The sequence below is a fragment of the Neohortaea acidophila genome (genome assembly GCF_010093505.1).
Source record: "Neohortaea acidophila strain CBS 113389 unplaced genomic scaffold BDY17scaffold_10, whole genome shotgun sequence".
Taxonomy (NCBI): domain Eukaryota; kingdom Fungi; phylum Ascomycota; class Dothideomycetes; order Mycosphaerellales; family Teratosphaeriaceae; genus Neohortaea; species Neohortaea acidophila.
This window is the reverse complement of record NW_022985519.1, coordinates 307,155-326,519: the sequence shown is the minus strand read 5'-3', so window position 1 is coordinate 326,519 and position 19,365 is coordinate 307,155. Positions and strand designations below refer to the sequence as shown.

At 56.4% G+C, this 19,365-nt stretch overlaps 11 protein-coding genes across 11 annotated transcripts; 5 read left to right on the top strand and 6 right to left on the bottom strand.

The window, feature by feature from the left end:
- Positions 1-681: 681 nt before the first annotated feature.
- Positions 682-1,845, top strand: BDY17DRAFT_303005 (uncharacterized protein). Its single transcript, XM_033734500.1, has 3 exons — positions 682-786; positions 844-1,317; positions 1,375-1,845. Exons 1-3 carry the CDS (start codon positions 756-758, stop codon positions 1,764-1,766), a joined length of 897 nt encoding a protein of 298 aa, XP_033586547.1. The 5' UTR covers positions 682-755; the 3' UTR covers positions 1,767-1,845.
- BDY17DRAFT_303003 (COPII vesicle coat component Erp5/Erp6) lies at positions 1,846-2,739 on the bottom strand. Its single transcript, XM_033734499.1, has 3 exons — positions 2,560-2,739; positions 2,438-2,499; positions 1,846-2,383 (listed from the first exon to the last, which is right to left on the bottom strand). Exons 1-3 carry the CDS (start codon positions 2,687-2,689, stop codon positions 1,907-1,909), a joined length of 669 nt encoding a protein of 222 aa, XP_033586546.1. The 5' UTR covers positions 2,690-2,739; the 3' UTR covers positions 1,846-1,906.
- Positions 2,740-3,205: 466 nt separating this feature from the next.
- BDY17DRAFT_329890 (ribonuclease H-like domain-containing protein) lies at positions 3,206-4,412 on the bottom strand. Its single transcript, XM_033737874.1, has one exon. It carries the CDS (start codon positions 4,231-4,233, stop codon positions 3,352-3,354), a length of 882 nt encoding a protein of 293 aa, XP_033586545.1. The 5' UTR covers positions 4,234-4,412; the 3' UTR covers positions 3,206-3,351.
- A 21-nt stretch (positions 4,413-4,433) lies between these two features.
- BDY17DRAFT_302997 (uncharacterized protein) lies at positions 4,434-5,139 on the bottom strand. The gene has a single exon (XM_033734498.1). The coding sequence runs from the start codon at positions 4,979-4,981 to the stop codon at positions 4,508-4,510; it is 474 nt and encodes a 157-aa protein (XP_033586544.1). The 5' UTR covers positions 4,982-5,139; the 3' UTR covers positions 4,434-4,507.
- A 293-nt stretch (positions 5,140-5,432) lies between these two features.
- Positions 5,433-6,776, top strand: BDY17DRAFT_302996 (uncharacterized protein). The gene is made up of 2 exons (XM_033734497.1): positions 5,433-5,855; positions 5,928-6,776. The coding sequence occupies exons 1-2, from the start codon at positions 5,726-5,728 to the stop codon at positions 6,620-6,622; spliced, it is 825 nt and encodes a 274-aa protein (XP_033586543.1). The 5' UTR covers positions 5,433-5,725; the 3' UTR covers positions 6,623-6,776.
- Positions 6,777-7,928, bottom strand: BDY17DRAFT_302994 (uncharacterized protein; the record flags this gene model as incomplete). The annotated part of the gene is made up of 1 exon (XM_033734496.1): positions 6,777-7,928. The coding sequence occupies exon 1, from the start codon at positions 7,530-7,532 to the stop codon at positions 6,780-6,782; it is 753 nt and encodes a 250-aa protein (XP_033586542.1). The 5' UTR covers positions 7,533-7,928.
- BDY17DRAFT_302993 (P-loop containing nucleoside triphosphate hydrolase protein) lies at positions 7,910-10,364 on the top strand. The gene has a single exon (XM_033734495.1). The coding sequence runs from the start codon at positions 8,057-8,059 to the stop codon at positions 10,178-10,180; it is 2,124 nt and encodes a 707-aa protein (XP_033586541.1). The 5' UTR covers positions 7,910-8,056; the 3' UTR covers positions 10,181-10,364.
- Positions 10,365-14,509, bottom strand: BDY17DRAFT_270846 (CRM1 C terminal-domain-containing protein). The gene is made up of 2 exons (XM_033731945.1): positions 11,678-14,509; positions 10,365-11,593 (listed from the first exon to the last, which is right to left on the bottom strand). Exons 1-2 carry the CDS (start codon positions 14,111-14,113, stop codon positions 10,799-10,801), a joined length of 3,231 nt encoding a protein of 1,076 aa, XP_033586540.1. The 5' UTR covers positions 14,114-14,509; the 3' UTR covers positions 10,365-10,798.
- A 140-nt stretch (positions 14,510-14,649) lies between these two features.
- BDY17DRAFT_302991 (phosphatase inhibitor-domain-containing protein) lies at positions 14,650-15,539 on the top strand. The gene has a single exon (XM_033734494.1). It carries the CDS (start codon positions 14,846-14,848, stop codon positions 15,308-15,310), a length of 465 nt encoding a protein of 154 aa, XP_033586539.1. The 5' UTR covers positions 14,650-14,845; the 3' UTR covers positions 15,311-15,539.
- BDY17DRAFT_302990 (DASH complex subunit Dad2-domain-containing protein) lies at positions 15,540-16,403 on the bottom strand. The gene has a single exon (XM_033734493.1). The coding sequence runs from the start codon at positions 16,303-16,305 to the stop codon at positions 15,865-15,867; it is 441 nt and encodes a 146-aa protein (XP_033586538.1). The 5' UTR covers positions 16,306-16,403; the 3' UTR covers positions 15,540-15,864.
- Positions 16,404-16,527: 124 nt separating this feature from the next.
- BDY17DRAFT_340919 (uncharacterized protein) lies at positions 16,528-18,988 on the top strand. Its single transcript, XM_033737984.1, has 2 exons — positions 16,528-16,733; positions 16,836-18,988. Exons 1-2 carry the CDS (start codon positions 16,652-16,654, stop codon positions 18,782-18,784), a joined length of 2,031 nt encoding a protein of 676 aa, XP_033586537.1. The 5' UTR covers positions 16,528-16,651; the 3' UTR covers positions 18,785-18,988.
- The last annotated feature ends 377 nt before the right edge of the window (positions 18,989-19,365 follow it).

Here is a 19,365-nt window from a genome sequence, read left to right as displayed (position 1 = left end):
GGATCAGCTGGAACTGCTGCGCTACTTTCGCTCTTTCGATCAGAGTCGGAAGGCGAAGCGGCGGCAGAGTGGATGGTAGTTTTGTATTATTCGCGGACTGTCTGTATTTGTATTATGGTGTTACGAGCGTTTGGATGGGTGAGGATGGGTGAACATGCCGAATGGCGTTCCCTCTTACGAAGTGAATGATGCATTTGGGATTGCTGGTGGTGCAGCTTGTTGTAGCAGTGTATTAACCTACCATTGACATCCGAGTCGATGCTTCCTGACAGGAGCAGACGATTCAGCTTAACGCCAGTCGTTTTCAAGTGATTGATGATGATTTCAAGTCAGATCTCAGAGAAGGGCAGTGAGAAAGGAGAGGCGGTATGAATGGCAATTGAAGCCAAGATCGCCGCCGCGCTCGAGCTCCCGTCCGAGCTCATCACACTCGCCTTCACCCCCCCGCGCAGTTGCCACTACATTTGGTACTCAACGTATAAGCCGATCTTCTTCCCTGCCGGCGCCGTCAATGTCTTCCGCGGTCGTAGCTACACAAGGAAAGATCGAACTGGATGCACATTGTTCGGTGCCTTCCATGCCTCTCGTCGACCAGAGGGTGCGGTGATGGTATAGTGACGTAAGGTAGGTAGGTAGCTGTTCGTTTTGTGACGCGCTCAACCATTCGGTAAGTGCAATGCGAGAACAGGAAAATCACATTGACCTGTCACCTTCTCATCTCTTTCTCTCCCTCTTCCCTCTCGTACTCGAGCAAAATGTCTTCAGACAAACCCCAATTCGAAATCGGTAAGACGCCCGCCTCATCTCGCAATCAGTAGCCATGGACCTGACTTCCGTATCCAGGCCATCAGCCACCCATCCAACACCAAGATGTCCCCGGCTCGCAAGCCGCCCTCGACCCGCAGCCGCAAACCGAGCACATCGCAGATGGAGAAGGCGACTACAAAAGGTACAAAGCTGCAGGCAAACTGCAAGGCAAAAAAGCCCTAATCACCGGCGGCGACTCGGGCATCGGACGCGCCACTGCCGTCCTCTTCGCTATGGAAGGCGCCGACTCCTTCATCGCGTACCTCCCCGAAGAAGAGAAGGATGCACAGCAGACGAAGGCGCTGGTGGAGAAGTATGGACAGAAGTGCCATTTGCATCCCACCGATTTGAAGAAGAGGGAGAATTGCGAGGCGGTGGTCAAGGCGGCTGTTTCTGCTATGGGGGGCATCAATATCCTGTTCAACAATCATGCGTATCAGATGATGCGGGAGAATATCCTCGAGCTCAGCGAGGAGCAGTGGTTGCATACCTTTGACACGAACATTCATCGTGAGTCGACACCACCCCTCCGTTGATATACTCAAAAGCTAACCTCTACATCTACAGCCTTCTTCTACCTCAGCAAATACACCCTCCCGCACATGTCTCAAGGCGACACCATCATCAACAACGCCTCCATCAACGCCTACATCGGCCGCCCGGACCTGCTCGACTACACCAGCACCAAAGGCGCCATCGTCTCCTTCACCCGCGGCCTCTCGAACCAGTTTGTCGGCAAGGGCATTCGCGTCAACGCCGTGGCGCCCGGGCCCGTGTGGACGCCGCTGATCCCCGCGACGATGAGCGAGGAGGCGCAGAAGCAGTTTACCAGTCCCATGGGCAGGCCGGCGCAGCCGAGCGAGATTGCCACTTGTGTAGTGTTTTTGGCGAGTACGGATTCGACGATGTTGAGTGGGCAGGTGTTGCATTGTAATGGTGGGGTGATTGTGAATGGGTAGAGGTCTGCTGCCTCGAGGGATGATGCCATGACATAGAGATAGAGCATATGAGCAATATATTCCAGTGCTGCGACATATGCACAGAAATGTCTCAAGAAGCGACCAGGCTCTTGAGTGATCGTACAGTGTATACCCCCAACCTACGTGAGCTTCTGCTTAATGAAAAACGCCCGCAAATAACTCAACTGCCACGCACACGTCGCCGCCAAAATAATCATCTGAATCACCGTCCAGCGCACCACGCGGGAATTCACCAGCTCGCTCTGATCCCGAAACTCCATCTCCCGCTCGCGCTGGAAAATCTGCTCGCGCCGCACATCCTGCAGCCGCGCGTTCAAGTCCTTCACCTTCTGCACCACCTCGCCGATCTTGTCCTTGTCGCTGCTCTCAATCTGCGACGTCTCGCCGATAACGAGGTCGAGCTCGAATTTCACGCCGCCCACTTGCGCGCCCGAGAAGAGGAAGCCTTTCGTTGAGGGCACGCCGGAGGGGACGAAGCAGATTTGGTGCTCGCCCGAGTCGGCGGCGGAGAAGGTGAATTTGCCGCTGCTGGCGCCGCGCTGGGAGACGACTTGGTGGCCGTTGTCGAATTCTTCGTCGACGAGGATGAGCATGGTCTAGCGGGGTGTGTTAGTCGAGGTCGTGCTGTGATAGAGGGAGGATGGCCGTACCATGTCGTTGTTCTCGACATATGTGCGCGCTTGCTCATTCCACAGACTCGCTTTGTAGTGTCCTGTCCATGTATATCAGCCATGCTTCTTTCTCTTCTATCTCTTTCATTGCTCTTCCATACCAACAACCAGCGTATCCTTGGGCAAGTCCTCAAAGAAGCATTTCTTCGTCACGCCGTCAATGTAGAAGTAGAGTGCCTGGGCCTGGCTGACGAGCAGCAGCAGACTCAAGCACTGCCGTAGCGACCACATCTTGACCTGTGTGATGTGTGATGGGAAGAGTGCAATGGTTTGAAGCCGGGAGGATCGGGGGGATTTTTTGAAGATGCAACGCGGCGACGTTGCGGGAGTCGCGCGACGCCAAGACCGAACCCTGAACCCCTGGATTTCAAGGTCACGTGAGATTGTGAAATGCGATTTCTGAACGAAACTGTGATATGATGCGCCTGCTCATACGGTGCCTCTCCTGGCCTGCTCGCGCTTGATCAACCCTCTCCATGCTTGCCATATCACCTTCATGCCAATACAGTCGCTAGAGAAGGGTAGAAACAGCCGCTGCAGCTGCTTCCATTTTCCAGCTTCCCAAACGACTCGTGCCTGCCCTTTTGCAGTCTCTCAATAACGCTGCAACGCTCTGCTGCCGCTCAAATCATTCGCAACTCATTCTCATCCCCACATCAAGTCGCCTGAGAAGGTAGACATGGGCAGCGCCGGCCACTTTTGTCTCCCAGTTTGCTGACAGCTGGTGCTCGCCTATCTGCAAGCTCTCAGCAAGCTGATCCGATCTCTGTTGTGGTTTCTCTTCTTTGTGCTTCGTTCTTGTCCCTTTGAAGTTGTGAGTGGCGGCCGATTGTCTTTGTTTCTCAGTCTTCTTACTTGAAAAAAAGCGCGGCTCATCTTCCTTTCCCCTTCACTCAAAACTCTTGTCCCTCACTGGCCTGGCCAGGCTCATCGTAATTCAAGTCCTGGCTCGCCTGGCTGGGCGGCTCCCAGATCTCGCCTTCTTCAAGATCGTACCACGAGGGGCACTCGCGGATACCGTTCTCCACAAGGACGCATCTGAGGACCTCCCTCTTCTCCAGATGCCCCTGATCCCGCTCGTCCTGAAGCTTTTGCGCATCTTGTTGTTGATCGGCGAGGTCTTTTCCGGCTCGCTCCGCCCTTCCCACCATATCCCAGTGATCAATTACGATCAGTCGATCCTCAATCGGCTTTCCCCGTCCTGTGAGCATCAGGGATAGACTCGAACCCCGGCGAGCCAATCCATCGGCTAATATATTGCCGAGTGAGAGATGATGCCCCTTCACCCAGAGCAGCTTGACGTCAATCCCGTGGTCCTCGAAAAGGTCGGCGTGACGATGGATACTGAGGGCGAGGCTCGGGGGGGGTGGCGGGTGCATAAGGTCATCGATCACGTCCCGGCAGTCCGTGTACACAACGATCTGGCGACAGCCGCGCAGTTGAATGCCTTCAGCGACCTCCAGGGCCTTGGCGACCGCTTGCATCTCCGCCGTTTTGCTGTCGGGAACCTTGCCGAGGGCAAATGCCGCACCCTTCCAGGCGTTTTCGAAGAAGTAGGCGACACCGCCGCCGCCGGCGCCACCTCCAGTCTGGCCGAGACGCGAACCGTCTACGAAGAATACCAGTCCGTCAGGGATCTGGCAGCGGGGGTCTTGGGGGTCTTCTTCATAGCCGTTCAGGTAGATGCCCATGGTTGCGTGTGCGCCGAGTGGTGGGTACATCGCGCCGAATTGCTCGTGCTGTTCCATGTGCTGTTTGAAGATGATTGAAAGCATGGTGAAGGAAGAAGCGCTGAACGATGGACGATTCTGGTGATGAGGAAGCGCTGAGAGATGGAGAGGGTTTGGTCAAGGGATGTGCGAAAAGGTGTTGCATGAGAAACGTCACTTGGAGAAATTGGTGCGTCCTACTACCTGGGGCTTGACGAACGCGTGCCGAAAGAGGAAGGCACGCGGTCATATTCAAACTTACTTGGAGGGGAAGGTGCGACCCAGCCAGCGCTGCGCAAGTCCCTTGACTTCACCTTCTACAAACCTCTGAACCACGGGATTACGGCTGAGCAGACGCAGACGACGACGCGTCAGGGAGTGTGTGCATTTGATAACAGCTCCCGAGAACCTCGGTGTTGTTGGAACAGCAGGAGTTGTGGAAACAGGAGGAGGACGTGGTAAGGCTGCCACGTGAAGCGCGAGGGAGGAGCTGCTGGTATCTCAACACCAAGATGTCGTTCAGCCATGCAGAAGAGGCCAACTCGGTAGCCCTGAGGACATGATATGCTCGACTCGGCTGACATCTCATGGTCGCCTCTGCTGCCATCTTGAAAGACGCGCCGGAGCACGAGGGAGCGCGTTGCTTCATTGTGGGAAAGGGGCTCCAATGTTGTCGAGGAATGCCGTGGCCTCGCCATCTCTTATTACGAGCGTGTCTTCGGCGCGTCCAGATGCTGTCAGTCTTCTGGAGTCCACGTGTGGACGTTGGCAACGGTGGCTGGGAGTGGGCTACGGGTTCTCGGGAAGTTTGCATGCGAATGCGATGGGAACAGCTGATCGCTTGTGGAAGTCTCACACACAACCCGGTCGTAAAAGCGGTAGCGCAGACCGCCTCCTGGCCGTAGCTCCCCCGACTATTGCCAAGGTTTCGCGGCTAAGGGCGGGGATGTGCCGGGCACGCAGCTGTCACGTTCTCGACAACTTGATCGGCGTTGTGAGGCCGACAGGGACAGGGCGACGTGGAATCGGAACAGTACGATGCTCGAATGATAAGAGGTCCTGAAGCACCTGGCCGAACTACTGCCGCGCTCACGCAGGGGCGTGTGGGCCAATGGTCGGAAGACGGGGCCATGTGGCGATGCAGCATCCGCCCCGTTTCGGACAGAATCCCACCCAAAGGCAGCCTAGCTGCGTTTCTCTGTTCCGAATTTAGCGTCATCCTCTCCACTCGCGCGGCCCGCCCACTTTTCTTCCAAGGTTTTGCAGTCCCGCCGCCCGTTCCTCAACACCATCGCGTCTCCTTCTCCTCTCCTTCTCACCTCTTGTATACCTTCGCCTTCCTATCTCCTCACCAATCCCCGGTGCTACTCTCGCTTGGAACCCTCACTCGCTTTTTGGCCTCGTCCTGGAACTCGATCTCGTCAACATTTACGCCGGAAGAACGATTTAGGCGGCAATCGCTACTCGCACACTCGGCTCCCACTCATAGAGCTCGCATTGGAAACAGCACCCCACCGATCCACTGCCTCACCCACCAGCAAGCTGTGCTGGTGACTCGATGCTTACTTGCATCACGAGCGTCATCATGCTCAACTTCCTCTTTGGCTTCCCGCAAATCGAGGCGGAGATTGTCCCGCACGGCATCATGCCCAAAAGACTGGTTGCCGCTACTGGCGACACGAGCACGAGTGCGTCGACACCAACATCAATATCCTCCTCCACGCAATCCAAGTCCTCCGTGACCACTGACGACAACCAAGGAACCACGTCACCTACTTCGCAAAGCACGTCCCCGACAACTTCCCCAACAACGTCCCCAACCACATCCCCAACCACATCCCCAACCACGTCTCCAACAACGACACCCTCCACCTCGTCCACCCCGAGCACCGTTCTAGTGTCGACCACCGGCTCCGACGGCACCACCTCCACCACAGCCATCTCAACAAGCTCTCTGTCATCATCCAAGTCAAGTACCAAGTCAAGTAGCCTGGTCACCCTCGGCTCGACCACCATCAATGCGGCAACACTGAAGAGCAAGACCACCGTAGAGTCTCCCCTCGTCACCGAGCACACCGGACGACGCACATTTACCTCATACTACACCGAGAACGGCGTCGTGGGAAGCTCCGCATTCACCTCGGATTTCGTGAGCAGAAGCACCACCGGCTACGCGAGGAGCACCATCTCTCCCTCCCTTGCGGAGGGCGGCGGCAATGGCAGCAACCTCAGCACCAATAACAAGGCGGTCATCGGAGGCGTCGTCGGCGGCCTTGGCGGTGCAGTCGCCATTGGAGGCCTCGTGTTCGCCCTGTGGCGCGTATGGGGCCGGAAGAAGCAGCATGCTCGCGAGCAGTACACCGACGTTCAAAGCAAGCGTGAATCGGCCATGACCTTCAACAGCGAAGGGTACAGCAATTTTGGCGGCAGGGTGAACACTGCCAGCAACTTCTAGTGAGTTGGGTGGCTGGTGCGATTGGAATGCCAATTTCTTCAATCATGTAATGTATTAGCGTAACGACCGGCACATCTGGGGTCGGGATATTCAACGACGAAACACAATATGTATAGTTAGATTCCAGCAAATCACATCAAATCCAGAACATCAAGAATCACTCAATCCGACTCGGCAAGGTCAAGCCCGTAGGCAGCTGCTTCAACCTCCACACCCTCCTATCAACCCCCATGCACGCCTCAATCGTCTCCACATTCCCGAGCCCAACATTGTCAAACGCCAACTTCTCCAACCGGTCAAACACATCCCTATACGTCCCGAACAAATCGTCCACAGACGCGGGAAAGCACAGCAGGATGTTGAACCGCAGTCTCGCTATCCGCAGCGACTCGGGCAATCGCCGCGTTCGGTTAGGAGTCAGACATGGCCCTTGGGAGACCAGCAGGTTGAACAGCGACCACAGGCCGCGATACGCGCCGGTGCTGAACTCGCTTGCGTGCCCTTTAGTCTCAAATAAGCGGAGGCTGATATTAATCACTGGGTCCAGCTCTGGTGTTGTCGGGAGGGAAATCCAGGTGGGCCAGATGGAGGAGCCGCGCACCATGATATCCAGACATGCTTGTTGGGGACCGCCGTCGACGCGTTTGGACACGCGCTTGGTCAAGATATCGGCTACTTCGGCGTGGATTTGACGATTGGTGAGTTTGAGTTGCAGGAGCGCTGGACGAGGCGAGCGGGCTTCGAAGTAGATTTTGCTTTGGTAGATGCGCTCGCCTGCGTGGTCGGGGCCTTCGGGTAGGGGGCGCGTTTCGGTTGTTAGGAGGTGGTAGATCAGGTCGCGGAGCTCTCGGGGGAGTTGGAGGAAGTGATTGGAGTATGTCGTGCTAGGCAGAGTGGGCTGGAGAGACATGATCGTCGGGATCCGCAGGATTCTATACGTCCAGACATCCACATGAGGTTGTGCTTTGGCGATATGGCTGGCCTTCGTTGATTAAGGCTGTAGGCAGACGTCCCCCAGCGGGGCGGAGTCAGCGAGTCCACGCCCCCGCCTTTCAAAGCTCGACTTCATCTCGTCCCTCGACGCTGCAGCCTACGACGACTTTCAGCCCCCGCCGACACGTCCGGTTTACGAGGAGCAATCCGTGACTCGATGTAATGACTCATGCACTATGCACAAGCATGCGCCATGAATGCCGCAACTTCGCAGCAGCAGACCCCACTCCTGTGTGGCGTGGTTGCCTTCTACTTCCCAACTGGGCAATTTGCGGACACCCCCTTCGGGCTGCAATGCGGTCTTATTGGCCAGGCAAGGTGATAGGGGCGACTATTGCAGACGGCCATGGCAGCCTTACGATCTCACGCTGAGGTATAAGTAGACCATCTGTTCATCTTCCCTTCTCTTCCTTTCACCTCTGCTCCCCACAGAACCATCACATGTCGAAAGAACAGTCGATCAAATTGGACGCTCTTCTTTCCAATCAACAAAACAACATGCCGCGCCATCTACAGACCGGCCCCAGGTGTGGACGTACCGTACGTCGGCACGTTCCAACTGCCAATGCAGACGCCGAGGTCGTCTCTAACCCTGACCTCGACGAGCAAGAGGCCATCCGGCTCAAGGAGATCGAAGAGGGGGCCATGCGTGCCGAGCTGAAGCACATCGACAAGAAATTCACCGAGCAAGGCCAGATCTACTACGCCGAGACGCTCGAGGAGGAGATTCCGGAGCAAGTCAACTGGTGGTCCAAATTTGCCCTGTGTCTCGTGCGCCACATGGCTGGCGACGTCAAGCGTCCGTGGGTGCAGAAGGTGAGCTTGCACGTCAACTCGCAGCATCTCAAGGACATCTTGAAAAAGACGATTGAGCATTACCCTGGCATTTCGTTCGCCACCAAGGACGTTGCCATCGACAGTCCCTATCATGTCCTCTTCTATTACCGTCACGAGTTGGCACACGCTGGTCGTGATCTCGAGGAAGGGTCAGAAGCATCTCAGCATCTCAATCTACTCGTCGACTTTATTGACGAGCGCTTCAAAGAAGTCATCGAGGAGTCGGAGAACCTTCTCCCACAAGGCATGGTCAGCTACAGCAATCTGTGGACCATCTTCCGCCCAGGATGCACCGTCTATGGTGCAGTCTTTGGACAGCCCCGAGCATTCACGCTCAAGAGCGTTTCCAACAGCGTTGAACCACCCGGGCTGCAGCTCAACTTGAGCTATGTCGACTTCGACGGCGACGACATGGGCACAAGAGCTACATCGCGCCTTGTCGCTGCCTTTCCTGGCGCAGAGAAGATCAGCGAGCTTTCCGCCTTCCCTATCGAGTGGCATCCACAAAAGGAGCAGGCAAAGCGGCAGCTCATCGCTCGAGGCCGACTCTGGGAGCAGTACGCCGGCATGAACCTCCGCCACTACAAAGGCATTGCTCTCGAGTATACGCAGTGTGGCATTCGGCGCTACAACATGGACGGCCGCGTGGTCGTCGACACCGCGACCTTCCATCGCCTGAACGCCAATTTCGCCTTCTCGGTAGAGGCATTCAAGGCCGACAACGAGAATCGGGCGAAGAGACGACGCATTCAGGATGAAGACGATGACGAGAACGTCGCAACGCTCGATCTCGTCCCCGAGAAGACCCTTGACCTGGACCCTCTCACGGAAGAGCAGTGTCTACTCGCAAACAGCATGGTGCGCGGCTTCTCCTTCACCGAGAAGAAATGGCTCGACTTCTTCGTCGACAGACTCGCCCCCATCAACTGGAACCCCAACTGCTTCGACGAGCTTGTCCTCCCTTCCGCACAGAAAGACCTCGTCAAAGCACTCGTGGCAACGCACATCGAGCAACGCGTCGCTTTTGACGACATTGTAGCCGGCAAAGGCAAAGGCCTCATCCTAGTGCTGCACGGCACGCCCGGCACAGGAAAAACGCTCACAGCCGAAACGGTCGCCGAATATAGCCAGCGCCCCCTCTACATGGTCTCCAGCGGCGACCTGGGCACCGACAGCGCCGGCCTCGACGAGCGCCTAACGCGCATTCTCGACATGGCCTCCACGTGGAAAGCCATCCTGCTAATCGACGAAGCAGACGTCTTCCTCGAGCGCCGCAGCCTGCACGACATGCAGCGCAACTCGCTCGTGTCCATCTTCCTGCGCGTGCTCGAGTACTACGAAGGCATCCTCTTCCTCACCTCCAACCGCGTCGCGACCTTCGACGACGCCTTCAAGTCCCGCATCCACGTCCCCCTCAAATACGCCGAACTCACGGCTCCCTCGCGCCAGCGCATCTGGAAGAACTTTCTCGGCAAGTTGGGCGCGGACGAAGTGCTGATGGGTGAGCCGGAGTACGAGCGGCTCGCTGCGGCGGAGATCAATGGGCGCCAGATTAAGAATGTTGTGCGGACGGCGAAGAGTCTGGCGAGGTTTCATGGCAAGCCGTTGAATCTGGACATGTTGGAGCAGGTGATTGAGATTCAGCGAGAGTTCGAGCTGGAGTTGGAGTCGACTTCACGTTCGGTGGAGAGAGTGGATGGGGTGAACGGGGTTTGGGCGATGCCTTGATGCATGGGCATTGAGGGAGCTGAGCGCTGGCCGTGATGCTGTGGTTTCAGATTGGGAACATGGAATGGGGAAGCCTCGAGACGGGTTTAAGATGGAGGAAGAACAGGCTCAAGACCAGTCATCATCTTTGGTCTCACACGGTACACACGAGGAATGAAATAGCAGACAGCAAGGAACTAGCACAATCCATGTTTCATCTTTCTTCTCATATCCATTCTCTGAACTTTTTCCCTCTCGTTCGAGCAGCAAATGGCCGAAAACACAAGCAAAAAAGAGCATACCATCTGCTATGCAAACACGCCCACCCTGCTTGCCCGCTTCTTCCCCGGTCCGGTGACTCCCACGCAGAATCAAAGCAGGCTGCTGGTAATCAATGCTATGCCACCTCTAGCCACCAGCAGCCGGGATATCTCTATTATGATGACGAGGTAACACCACTCGTCTACGCCTTCTCGGCTGCCGAGAGAGGGAACGTTGTGAAGTCTCACCCACACTCCTTGGAGTATGGGTTGTGCGAAAGCGTAAGTCGCATCAAGCAACCAGCTCCCTAAACCCCTCCATATCCTCCTCAACGACTCCCCCGCGCACACCCACGCTCAATTCCACATCCTCATCCAGTCACAACTCATCGTCATCGAGCTCACTCGGCTTCAGCAACCCGCCGACCTTCATCGCGCGCTCCCTCTCCGCATCCTTCGCCTCTTGCGCCGCCTTCTCGCGATCCTCCTGGTACAGTTCGGCATTATCCCCCGAGCCGGCGAATTCTTTGAGCGAGATGAGGAAGTCGCGCAAGATGAGTTTGAACTTGGGATTGTCCTCGGTGCTTTCGAACAGCTGGCGGATGAAGCTAGTGATGTGTGCAGCCTGCAGGTTGGGAAAGGCGTTGCCGAGCAGCTGCGCGACAAAGTTCTGCAAAAAGTCGCGGTTCGAAGTGCCCGCCGCGGCCTGCTCGGAGGAGTAGATGGGCCCGCGGATTTTGTCGGCGCCGACGAGCCAGAAGAGGCGCGCGAGCAGCATCGACTGGTACTTGAAGCCCGCCTTGTGGTCAGAGTCGGTGAGGACGAAGAAGACGTCTTGCAGGATGGTGGTGTAGAAGTTTTGGAAGAAGGCGTCGCATGTCTGCTGGTCGGTGTCGGCCATGTTTTGGATGAGCTCGATGCACATGTTCAGCCCTTCGCCCTCCACCGCGCGGTTGTCGTGCTTCGAGGCCCACATGCACGAGTCGATGACGAGCTTGAAGTGATGCTGGTCGAGCTTGAGGAGGGCGGGGAAGCAGCGTTGGTTGATGGCGCGGAGCAGCTTGAAGAACTCCACGCGGTGTTCGGGGTATTCGGAGAAGTCTTTGTTGATCATGTCGAGGGTGCACTCGAAGACGGCGTCTAGGATTGCCGGGACTTGCTCGGTCATCATGCCCTGTGGATTATTGTTAGTGTCGTTGTTCGGGGCGGAGTTATCTAGCGACCCGTGTGCAAGCACCGCTTGTGACATCCAACGTACCTGCAACTTGGTAATCAAGACGGTAATGACAGCCAACACCTCCGCTTCTCTCGCATCCGGAACATTCCTCTTGTAGTCCAGCAACACCGCCTCGAGCAACTGCGGCACCAGCGTCTGGTGAATCATCTCCAGATCCTCCGCCTTGTCCACGTAGGTAGTGATCAACTTGAGAATCTCCTTCTTGATCGTCCTCAGCCCGCGCACTTTCGGCATCTTGGTCGCAATGTTGCCATCCCGCTGCACCGCCTCGTCGATGAGGGATGAAGCGGCGCGGTACATGGTCAGCATGTCGTGGTAGATCCTGCCGATTTGAGGGTAGAAGTAGGGGCCGACACTGCTGCATGCCGCTACATTGGTCTTCATGATGTTTCCGATGACTTTGATGGTCTCGGCGTTTTGGAGGATGTTGGGGTCTTGATGCGCGGATTGGATGATTTGGTCCCAGGCAGAATTAGGCAGACTCATCAGATCGGCAATCAGCCTCTCCTGCGTGTTCTTGTGGCCCTGTGCGCTGATCATGTAGCCGCAGGCCTCGTAGAACGTGTGAATCTGCTGAGGGGTAAGATCGCAGGTGATCTTTCGCATCGTGCGCACAATCTCGTCAATGAAAGGCTCGCTCTCTCCCGGCTGCTCGATAACGAAATGCCGCTTGCACTTGTTCGCAATCTTGATGAAGGTGTCGCACGCCATGTCCTGAACACCCTCGTGCGTTTCGTGCATGAACTCGAACAGCTTGTTGACGACGGTCTTGAGGAATTTCCAGTGCGCTTTGAGGAACCGCGGGTACTGGCCGACGATGTACATGATGTTAGATGCCACCACAGCCTTGTTGTCCTTGCCACGCTTCATCTCCGTGAGACCCAGGAGGTCTTTGATGACGGTAACGAGGAAGCGCTTCTCCGTCTCCTCGTTCATGGCACCCGAAATGGATCCAATGGCCCAGCAGAGCGTGTTGCAGTTCGCCCAGCTCCACTCCGAGCCGTCCACTTGCCGTGCCAGTTTCTCAGACATTATCTGTTCCGTGTCCACGACATCCAGGTGGGTAAGGAAAACCAGACACTCTCTCGTGGTCTTGTAGAGTTGGATGGTGTCTGACTCTTTGACAAACTCCCGCACAATCTCGCCCTCGTCGTTTTCCACAATGAGAACTTCTTCGGGACGGACCATCTTCTCAATCATGACCTGGCGCAAATTCGAGAGCACATCCTTGTATTTATGCTTCCTCAGTGGGTACGTGGCCAGGATGTCAGGGTTGGGGGCACCGCCATTCTGCAGCCCACTCACGCCCAAGCTGACGAGAGGGTTGATGTCGGTGATGGGCAACTGCTGCATCTCGTCGTACATGCCAGTTACCAGCTTCGTCCAGTACTCCAAGCAGATCTTGAAGATTTCCCGATCGTCAATCTGGCTGATGCGGATGAGGTAGTAGTGGCCGTGGATGAGAAAGTCCTTATTCGGCAAATTCTCGATGATGTTGAGATGATTGCTGAAGAAGGTGCAGAGGAAGAGGGCGAGATTGAGCACAAACTCTTGGTCTCTGCCGTTCGATGAGGCGTAGGTGGTCTTGAGGTCGATGGTGAGGGGGATGATATCGGCGACAGTCGTCAAGGTCTCGGTGAACATTTGTACCAGCTTGTCGTGCCAATTCTGCTCGGTCTGCAAGCTGCCGATTTCCGTCAAGCATTTGAGGGTGATGTTGCGGAATTCCGGTGCCGCGAGGAAGCGACTTCGGAGGGTCTCGATGAGTGACATGCCCGTCGGCGGCGTCTCAAAGATGTAGCCGAGCGGGATCCAGTTCAAGAAGCGAAGTAATGTCTCCAGTGTCTCTTTGATAAGACTTGTCTGGTCGGCGGTGCGCAGGATTTCGGAGCAGAGATTGTATATGCTCGTGAACTCGTCACACATACTCTGCTTGAGCTGTCTCGTTTTTGTGGAAGTCATCTGGTCGGCAGAGTAGTCAAAGACTTCCTCGGAGAGCAGACGGAGGATGGCCATGTTGTTCTCGCAGATGGGCAAGCTGCTCCGACAGCTGGAGATGATCTCGTTGATGAACGTGGGCCAGTTGTGCGGCCATTCCTGCTTGAGAATGCTCACGAGGACGAGGTTCAGTTTGTTGAGCAGAGCCCTCTCTTTCCGCAGATTTTCTTCTGTACTGCTCATTTGAATGATGAAGTTGACGACGAAGTTGCGAATACCCTGGCACTGATCGCGAGGCAGCACCTTCCAGCGAGTCATGATGACGCTGTCGAGCACCTGCAGGCCCAGGTATTTGGTCTGAGGGTATTGAGCGTCTTGCAATATCTTGTCGACCATGACCCACGCATCCGGATTCTCCTTGAACTGGTTGAGAGTCGCCTGCGCTTGTTTCTGTTGCTCACCGCGACCTTCATAGAAGGCACGCACGGTGGCGTCCAACTCCTCGATGGTCATCGACATGTTGGCGGTTGTTGGGAGGAAAAAGAGATGTCGGGGTCTCGCAGACGGCTGGTCTGCGGGAGTGAGAGAGGTGAGAAGACGCGCCGACCGCTGAGAAGGTGGCTAGAAGCGCCTCATGCAGCGGTCACTCCGGTGTCGACACGTTTGTGACGATGTGCTGGCGTTGGAGTGCTTATCGTAACGAGGCGGCGGTGGAGGCGGAGAAGCGAGGGCGTTTGACGTGGCGAGAGGTCGGTGAGCGCGGAGGTTGAGCAGCAAAGGTGAAGAGTGGTGCACCCGCTACTCTTTGCTCGGCCGTTAATTCACCGCTTGCCGCGTAGGGGGAGAGAGGAGGGTGAAGGTCGGGTGTGATATGAGTTGAGGCGGCGCTGCAAACGTTCAAGCAGCTCTGAAGGCCCAAACGAACGGAGCCCTCTCAAACTCTAAAATCACACGCGCCGCAAAGAAAAGCTTGGGGGAGTGCCCCACTTGCTGACAAACGAAGGGCAGTTTGCCTGGGGCGTACGGTGGCGCATACACGCGCATACCGACAAACACCTCAACCCTTCGTCATTTAATTGTTTCACAAGGACTTTGCAGTGACGTAACAAACCTGTTGCATTCAGTACTCCTGCTCCCAGACGACAAGCACATCCATTCCATTGTTGAGCCGACATTTCAACAAAGACGCAGCGCCACAGCTCTTAAGAACAGCCCCGAAACCACCCAGTCCACTCCATCCACGTCCTCATCATGTCAAACACAAACCGACCAGCCCTTCGGACCCGACCAGCAAACTCAGGCACAGCAACTCCCACGACCACCCAGACAATCGTCCAAACCGACGCCGGCCCCAGCATACCCATCCCCGCCCTTCGCCTGCGCGCCGAGCCCGAAGAGCAGCGCCGTATCCAATGGGCGGACGATGTGGTAGACAATGAAGGGATGGGCAAGAAGTCGTCGAAAGTGTGCTGCATCTATCACAAACCCAAAGAGCCGGGCGACAGCGATTCCTCGGACAGCGATTCGTCGTCGGAGGATGATGAGCCGGATTTGAGTCGGGCGCAAAAAGCGGGTGGTGGGAAGGGGAGAGGGAGGAGACATGATCACGGGCGGGATGATGGGTGCGCGGATGGTAGTGGCAAGGGAAAGCAGAGGAAGGCCAGTCCGAATGCCTATGAGCGGCAGCCTACAACGAAATCCAAAAAGGAGGGATGAGGACAGGTGGGAGTTAGAGGGTCAATGAAGTTATGCGCCCCACGATCGAAACGGCGTGGACACCAAAGAGTACATCAGCCTGAGCACGCGGATGGCTCCGAGACGCTGCGATACTTACACAATCCCTGATGGGCTCTAACGGCAGGGGGAAATTGGGCGGTAGGGAGACGCACATATTGCCAAAGAGTTGTGCTGAGTTGGATGGCCTCTCATGCACGCGCGAAGACATCGCCTGCGTTTGAGCATGTCTGTATGAATAGAATCTAGATAAGAGCCATATGTCCAGGCCACGTCTTGCGCCACTGCTCCCTGCGTCTCATCTCTCCCAGTGGCGGTCCGCGGCGTTCGTCCCTCCTTGCCAGATCAACTCCAGTGGGTGGCGTCCGGGACTTCGCAGCCGTTCTCGTGGTGTTTCGGTGACTGCTTAATGACTCCACCCCTGGCTACCATCGGGCTCACTGCTTTTGTATGGCCTCTTCCTCCTCATGGCTTTCGAGTTCTGTGAGCCATATGGCCTCCAATGATACCCTGCATCTGTTCACTTCTTCATTTCCTCACTCCCCAGCAGCCTCAGCAGCCGCCTCGGCCTCCCTCTGCGCCTCCACAGCCTGCTGAATAGGAATCCGCACCAACGTCTGAGGCAACTCCTCTCTCTCCCCGTCCTCACCCTCACCCTCCTTCCCCACCCTCGGAATCTTCGTCGAAGCCATATGCACCGCCCTCAACACACTATTCCAATTCCCCAGCACCTCCGCCACGGCCTGGGTACCATCACTCAGCGTCGCCAATTTCTGCTCCAGCTGCTGCATTTGCCCCGCGAGGCCGGCGCTGAGGTCGCGCAGTTGGCGCAGACTTTCGAGCTCGACGCGCTTTTCGTTGATGCGTGCTTGGAGGAGGGATGCTTGGGTTGTGCTGCTGGTGCTGGTGTTGGAGTTTGCTAGGCCGGAGGAGGGGCGGATGTGGGAGGGGAGGGGTTGACGGGCGGGGTAGGACATTGTGGGTGGTGTTTCCAATGGCGTGTTGGAGTGGGATGAGATGTCATCAGCTGTCGAGAGATCACTCAAGGCGCCCGCATTCGATATTCGCACGTGAAGTGGGCGCGATAGCGGTTAGTGGGGGCGTCACAGCGTTCCAACGCGTTGGCTCGCGCTCGTTGCTCCGCCAAAAAACTTTGTTTACTTTCCGCCTTCGCTTGGGCTTTGCCTGGCCCATGCACTCCATCAACTTCAACCCGTTCCACCAAGCATTTCCACGGCATTTAGATAGCAGTCACTACCCTTTGTTGCCATTCTACACCGCAGATGCTTCTTGGGTAGCAATTGCATTCATGTCGAGGCATACATGGCACGCCTGAACGAGCCGCCCGCCGCTCCTGCTGCGAGCCTGTATGTTGCCCAGCCGGGGACGGAGAGTATTGACACACGTGAGTCTTCCACCCACTGCACACACCCCCTCTACAGTGTGGCAACGATGCGCACCAAATCGAAACTCGTGCGCGAGAAGGCCCCCGCTGATTTCGAAGAAGTGAAGCGACGATTCATCCGGCAGAACCGCGACTTGGCCAAGAGCAATTCCTTCCAGGCGCTGCGCATTCGCAACCTCGAAATCGACGTCACGAGACTACTGGACGAGAACTTGGAGCTGCGGAATCAGGTGTTGCGCTTGGAACACGATGTCTATAACGCGCAGACGCATGTGCAGAAAGTGAAGAGGGAGCTGCAGGCGAAGTTTGTGGAGTTTTTCAGTGGACTGTCGAGTACAATCGAGGAAGATGATCCCATCCTACCGGACAGTATGACGACAGGGAGGCGACCGATCGAGGGCAAATGGCGGGAGAGGCAACCTTTATCAGAGGTGATGCGCGATAGTCAAATGCCAACCATTATGGAGCACAAGCAGTATCCGCGACGGACTCTGGATGCCGGCGAAATCCATGCGGCGCGACTATCCGATCAAAGCAACAACGAATCTCCCGATCTCGGACCTCCGCCCGTTGCGCGCTTCGATTCTACAGATACAGTCAAGAATGCATCGCCGCTTTTAAACAAGACCACCTCGGAGATGCCCGCCACACAGGATGATGACGAGTTACCACCCAACCTCTCAATCAATCTTGAGACCAGACGGAAGCGCAAGGATGGCCAGCCAAAACTCGAGATCAGACGACATTCCATCCTTCCTCAGTCCCCCAGCAGAAACGAAAACGAGACTTCCGCTATTCTGCGCACCGGCGCGAAACGAAAGCTTGCTGATCGCGAGACTGAGAAACCTATTAAACCTCCGAGTCAAGGCGATTTCACGTTCAGTCGAAGAGTGAACACGGACGAGAACAGAAGTGCACTCCTCGAGAAGGCGCAGGGTGAGGGCGAAGCGCTGGACTCAGCACCGATGTCTCCCAATAAGCCCATCAGAAAGGTACTGGGTGATAAGAGTGTCAACATGTCGCCAAGAAAGCGTGCCCTGCAGTCCGAAGAGTCGAGCAAGGGTGATCCAGAAAACCGGCCTCCTCTAGACGCCGGCAGCGGAAAAGACACCGTTCCAACGAGAAGACGAAAGGCCCCCGCCATCCCGGTACTCACGCCGCAAAACGAAGTCGTCCAAACGGTCGAAATCGCTCCTGCTTCAACAGATATGCCTCCTCAAACGCCCGCAGAGCCAGACCTCTTTTCTCCGACTCCTTCTGAGCCATCTACTCTCCCTGCAGCCGGTCGAGGAGACACACCACCCCCAGGCGACCTAAGCACACTAAGTACTACATCCGATGGCGCTGGACGGCCCTCTCGCCGCGCAAGATCAGCAGTAAACTACGCCGAGCCCAGCCTGATAGCCAAAATGCGGCGACCGGACAAGAAGATGATGGATGCAGTGACCGGCCTCCAAGATCCCCGACGTGCTATGAGCATCTCAGGGGACAGGAGATCCTCATCGCAACCAGCAACAACGATCAAAAAGGAACCCCAAGACCCCGCAGACCTTTGGAAACTGAGTCTGCCCGCCGCCGACCTAATCGCGACCTCTAGTCCGCTGACGCAAAAGAGCGGCGGCGAGGAGCTCCTCGGCAGTCCAGACACCAACTCCACCACCATCGCTGCGCCTCTACATCCGCCCAAACCTTCCACCTCCTCGGCCAATATCTCCGCCCTTATGGCCGCCAGTCGCAAGCGAAGGGAGTCCAGCCACCTACCGCAGCGACCTTTGGGCACGGATATGGATGTCGCCGTCGCGACGAAGAAGATGGAGGACTTGGATGTGTACGATTTCAAGGAGTCTTCGTCGCCTTTGGATGGGGGCCTTGCACCGCGGCCGAGGGCAAAGGTTGCGCATCGGAGGCATTCTTCTGTGCCTAAGGATGCTGGGCTTCTTGTTAGCGGGACAGGGAGTGGTGCTACTATCAAAGTAGATAGTGGAAGCGGTGAGGTTGGTAGGGTTGCGAGGACTGGGACTGCGGGAAGGAGGAGGAGTATGATGGTGTAGAAGTCGTTGGCTAGAGATTGTTTGACGTTCGTTATGAGAATGCAGTGTGTTGCTCGTAAGCGAACGCATCCCAATCTTGTGGATTAGTCCCGAGTCCTACGTTATTGCTCGTCTCCAAGTTGCTGTATGCATTCATTGCATGTCCCTGATCTGGTGAAGTCAGCCAGCAAATGTAAAATGTCCCACCACTTTCCCACTCCACCCTCCCAAGCCAATGACCCCAAATTTCTCGACCTCACTTCTTCCCATCCAAGCTACCTCTTTCAAGACCCCAACACCACCCCACGATGCAACGCATCATCGAGCGCACCAAGCACGCCGAGCGACACGCCGCCCGCGCCCTCCAACGCACCAAAGAGCGCAAAGCCGTCTCCGACACCTGGACGCGCAAGCAAAACGCCCTGCGCATGCTCCGCCGCGACAGCCAACACATCGTGCAAGCGCGGCAGCGGCGGCGCGAAGACTTCGAGACCGGCTCGCTAGCTCCCCGCCGCGATGTGGGCGACAAGGCGGACACGTATGCCACGATGACGATTTTCGATCTCGCGTTGCCGGAAGTGCGGCCGGAGCGCAGGAAGGAG

Bases quoted from the DNA above. Each gene is read 5' to 3' on its own strand.
- BDY17DRAFT_303005 (XM_033734500.1), top strand. From the start codon at position 756: ATGTCTTCAGACAAACCCCAATTCGAAATCG. The intron at 787-843 runs GTAAGACGCCCG...TTCCGTATCCAG, and splicing joins CAAACCCCAATTCGAAATCG to GCCATCAGCCACCCATCCAA. The intron at 1,318-1,374 runs GTGAGTCGACAC...CTACATCTACAG, and splicing joins CTTTGACACGAACATTCATC to CCTTCTTCTACCTCAGCAAA.
- BDY17DRAFT_303003 (XM_033734499.1), bottom strand. From the start codon at position 2,689: ATGTGGTCGCTACGGCAGTGCTTGAGTCTGCTGCTGCTCGTCAGCCAG. The intron at 2,500-2,559 runs GTATGGAAGAGC...ATACATGGACAG, and splicing joins CAAGGATACGCTGGTTGTTG to GACACTACAAAGCGAGTCTG. The intron at 2,384-2,437 runs GTACGGCCATCC...ACACCCCGCTAG, and splicing joins ATGTCGAGAACAACGACATG to ACCATGCTCATCCTCGTCGA.
- BDY17DRAFT_329890 (XM_033737874.1), bottom strand. From the start codon at position 4,233: ATGCTTTCAATCATCTTCAAACAGCACATGGAACAGCACGAGCAATTC.
- BDY17DRAFT_302997 (XM_033734498.1), bottom strand. From the start codon at position 4,981: ATGCAAACTTCCCGAGAACCCGTAGCCCACTCCCAGCCACCGTTGCCA.
- BDY17DRAFT_302996 (XM_033734497.1), top strand. From the start codon at position 5,726: ATGCTTACTTGCATCACGAGCGTCATCATGCTCAACTTCCTCTTTGGC. The intron at 5,856-5,927 runs GTGCGTCGACAC...ACGACAACCAAG, and splicing joins TACTGGCGACACGAGCACGA to GAACCACGTCACCTACTTCG.
- BDY17DRAFT_302993 (XM_033734495.1), top strand. From the start codon at position 8,057: ATGTCGAAAGAACAGTCGATCAAATTGGACGCTCTTCTTTCCAATCAA.
- BDY17DRAFT_270846 (XM_033731945.1), bottom strand. From the start codon at position 14,113: ATGTCGATGACCATCGAGGAGTTGGACGCCACCGTGCGTGCCTTCTAT. The intron at 11,594-11,677 runs GTACGTTGGATG...AATAATCCACAG, and splicing joins TCTTGATTACCAAGTTGCAG to GGCATGATGACCGAGCAAGT.
- BDY17DRAFT_302991 (XM_033734494.1), top strand. From the start codon at position 14,846: ATGTCAAACACAAACCGACCAGCCCTTCGGACCCGACCAGCAAACTCA.
- BDY17DRAFT_302990 (XM_033734493.1), bottom strand. From the start codon at position 16,305: ATGTCCTACCCCGCCCGTCAACCCCTCCCCTCCCACATCCGCCCCTCC.
- BDY17DRAFT_340919 (XM_033737984.1), top strand. From the start codon at position 16,652: ATGGCACGCCTGAACGAGCCGCCCGCCGCTCCTGCTGCGAGCCTGTAT. The intron at 16,734-16,835 runs GTGAGTCTTCCA...ATTTCGAAGAAG, and splicing joins GACGGAGAGTATTGACACAC to TGAAGCGACGATTCATCCGG.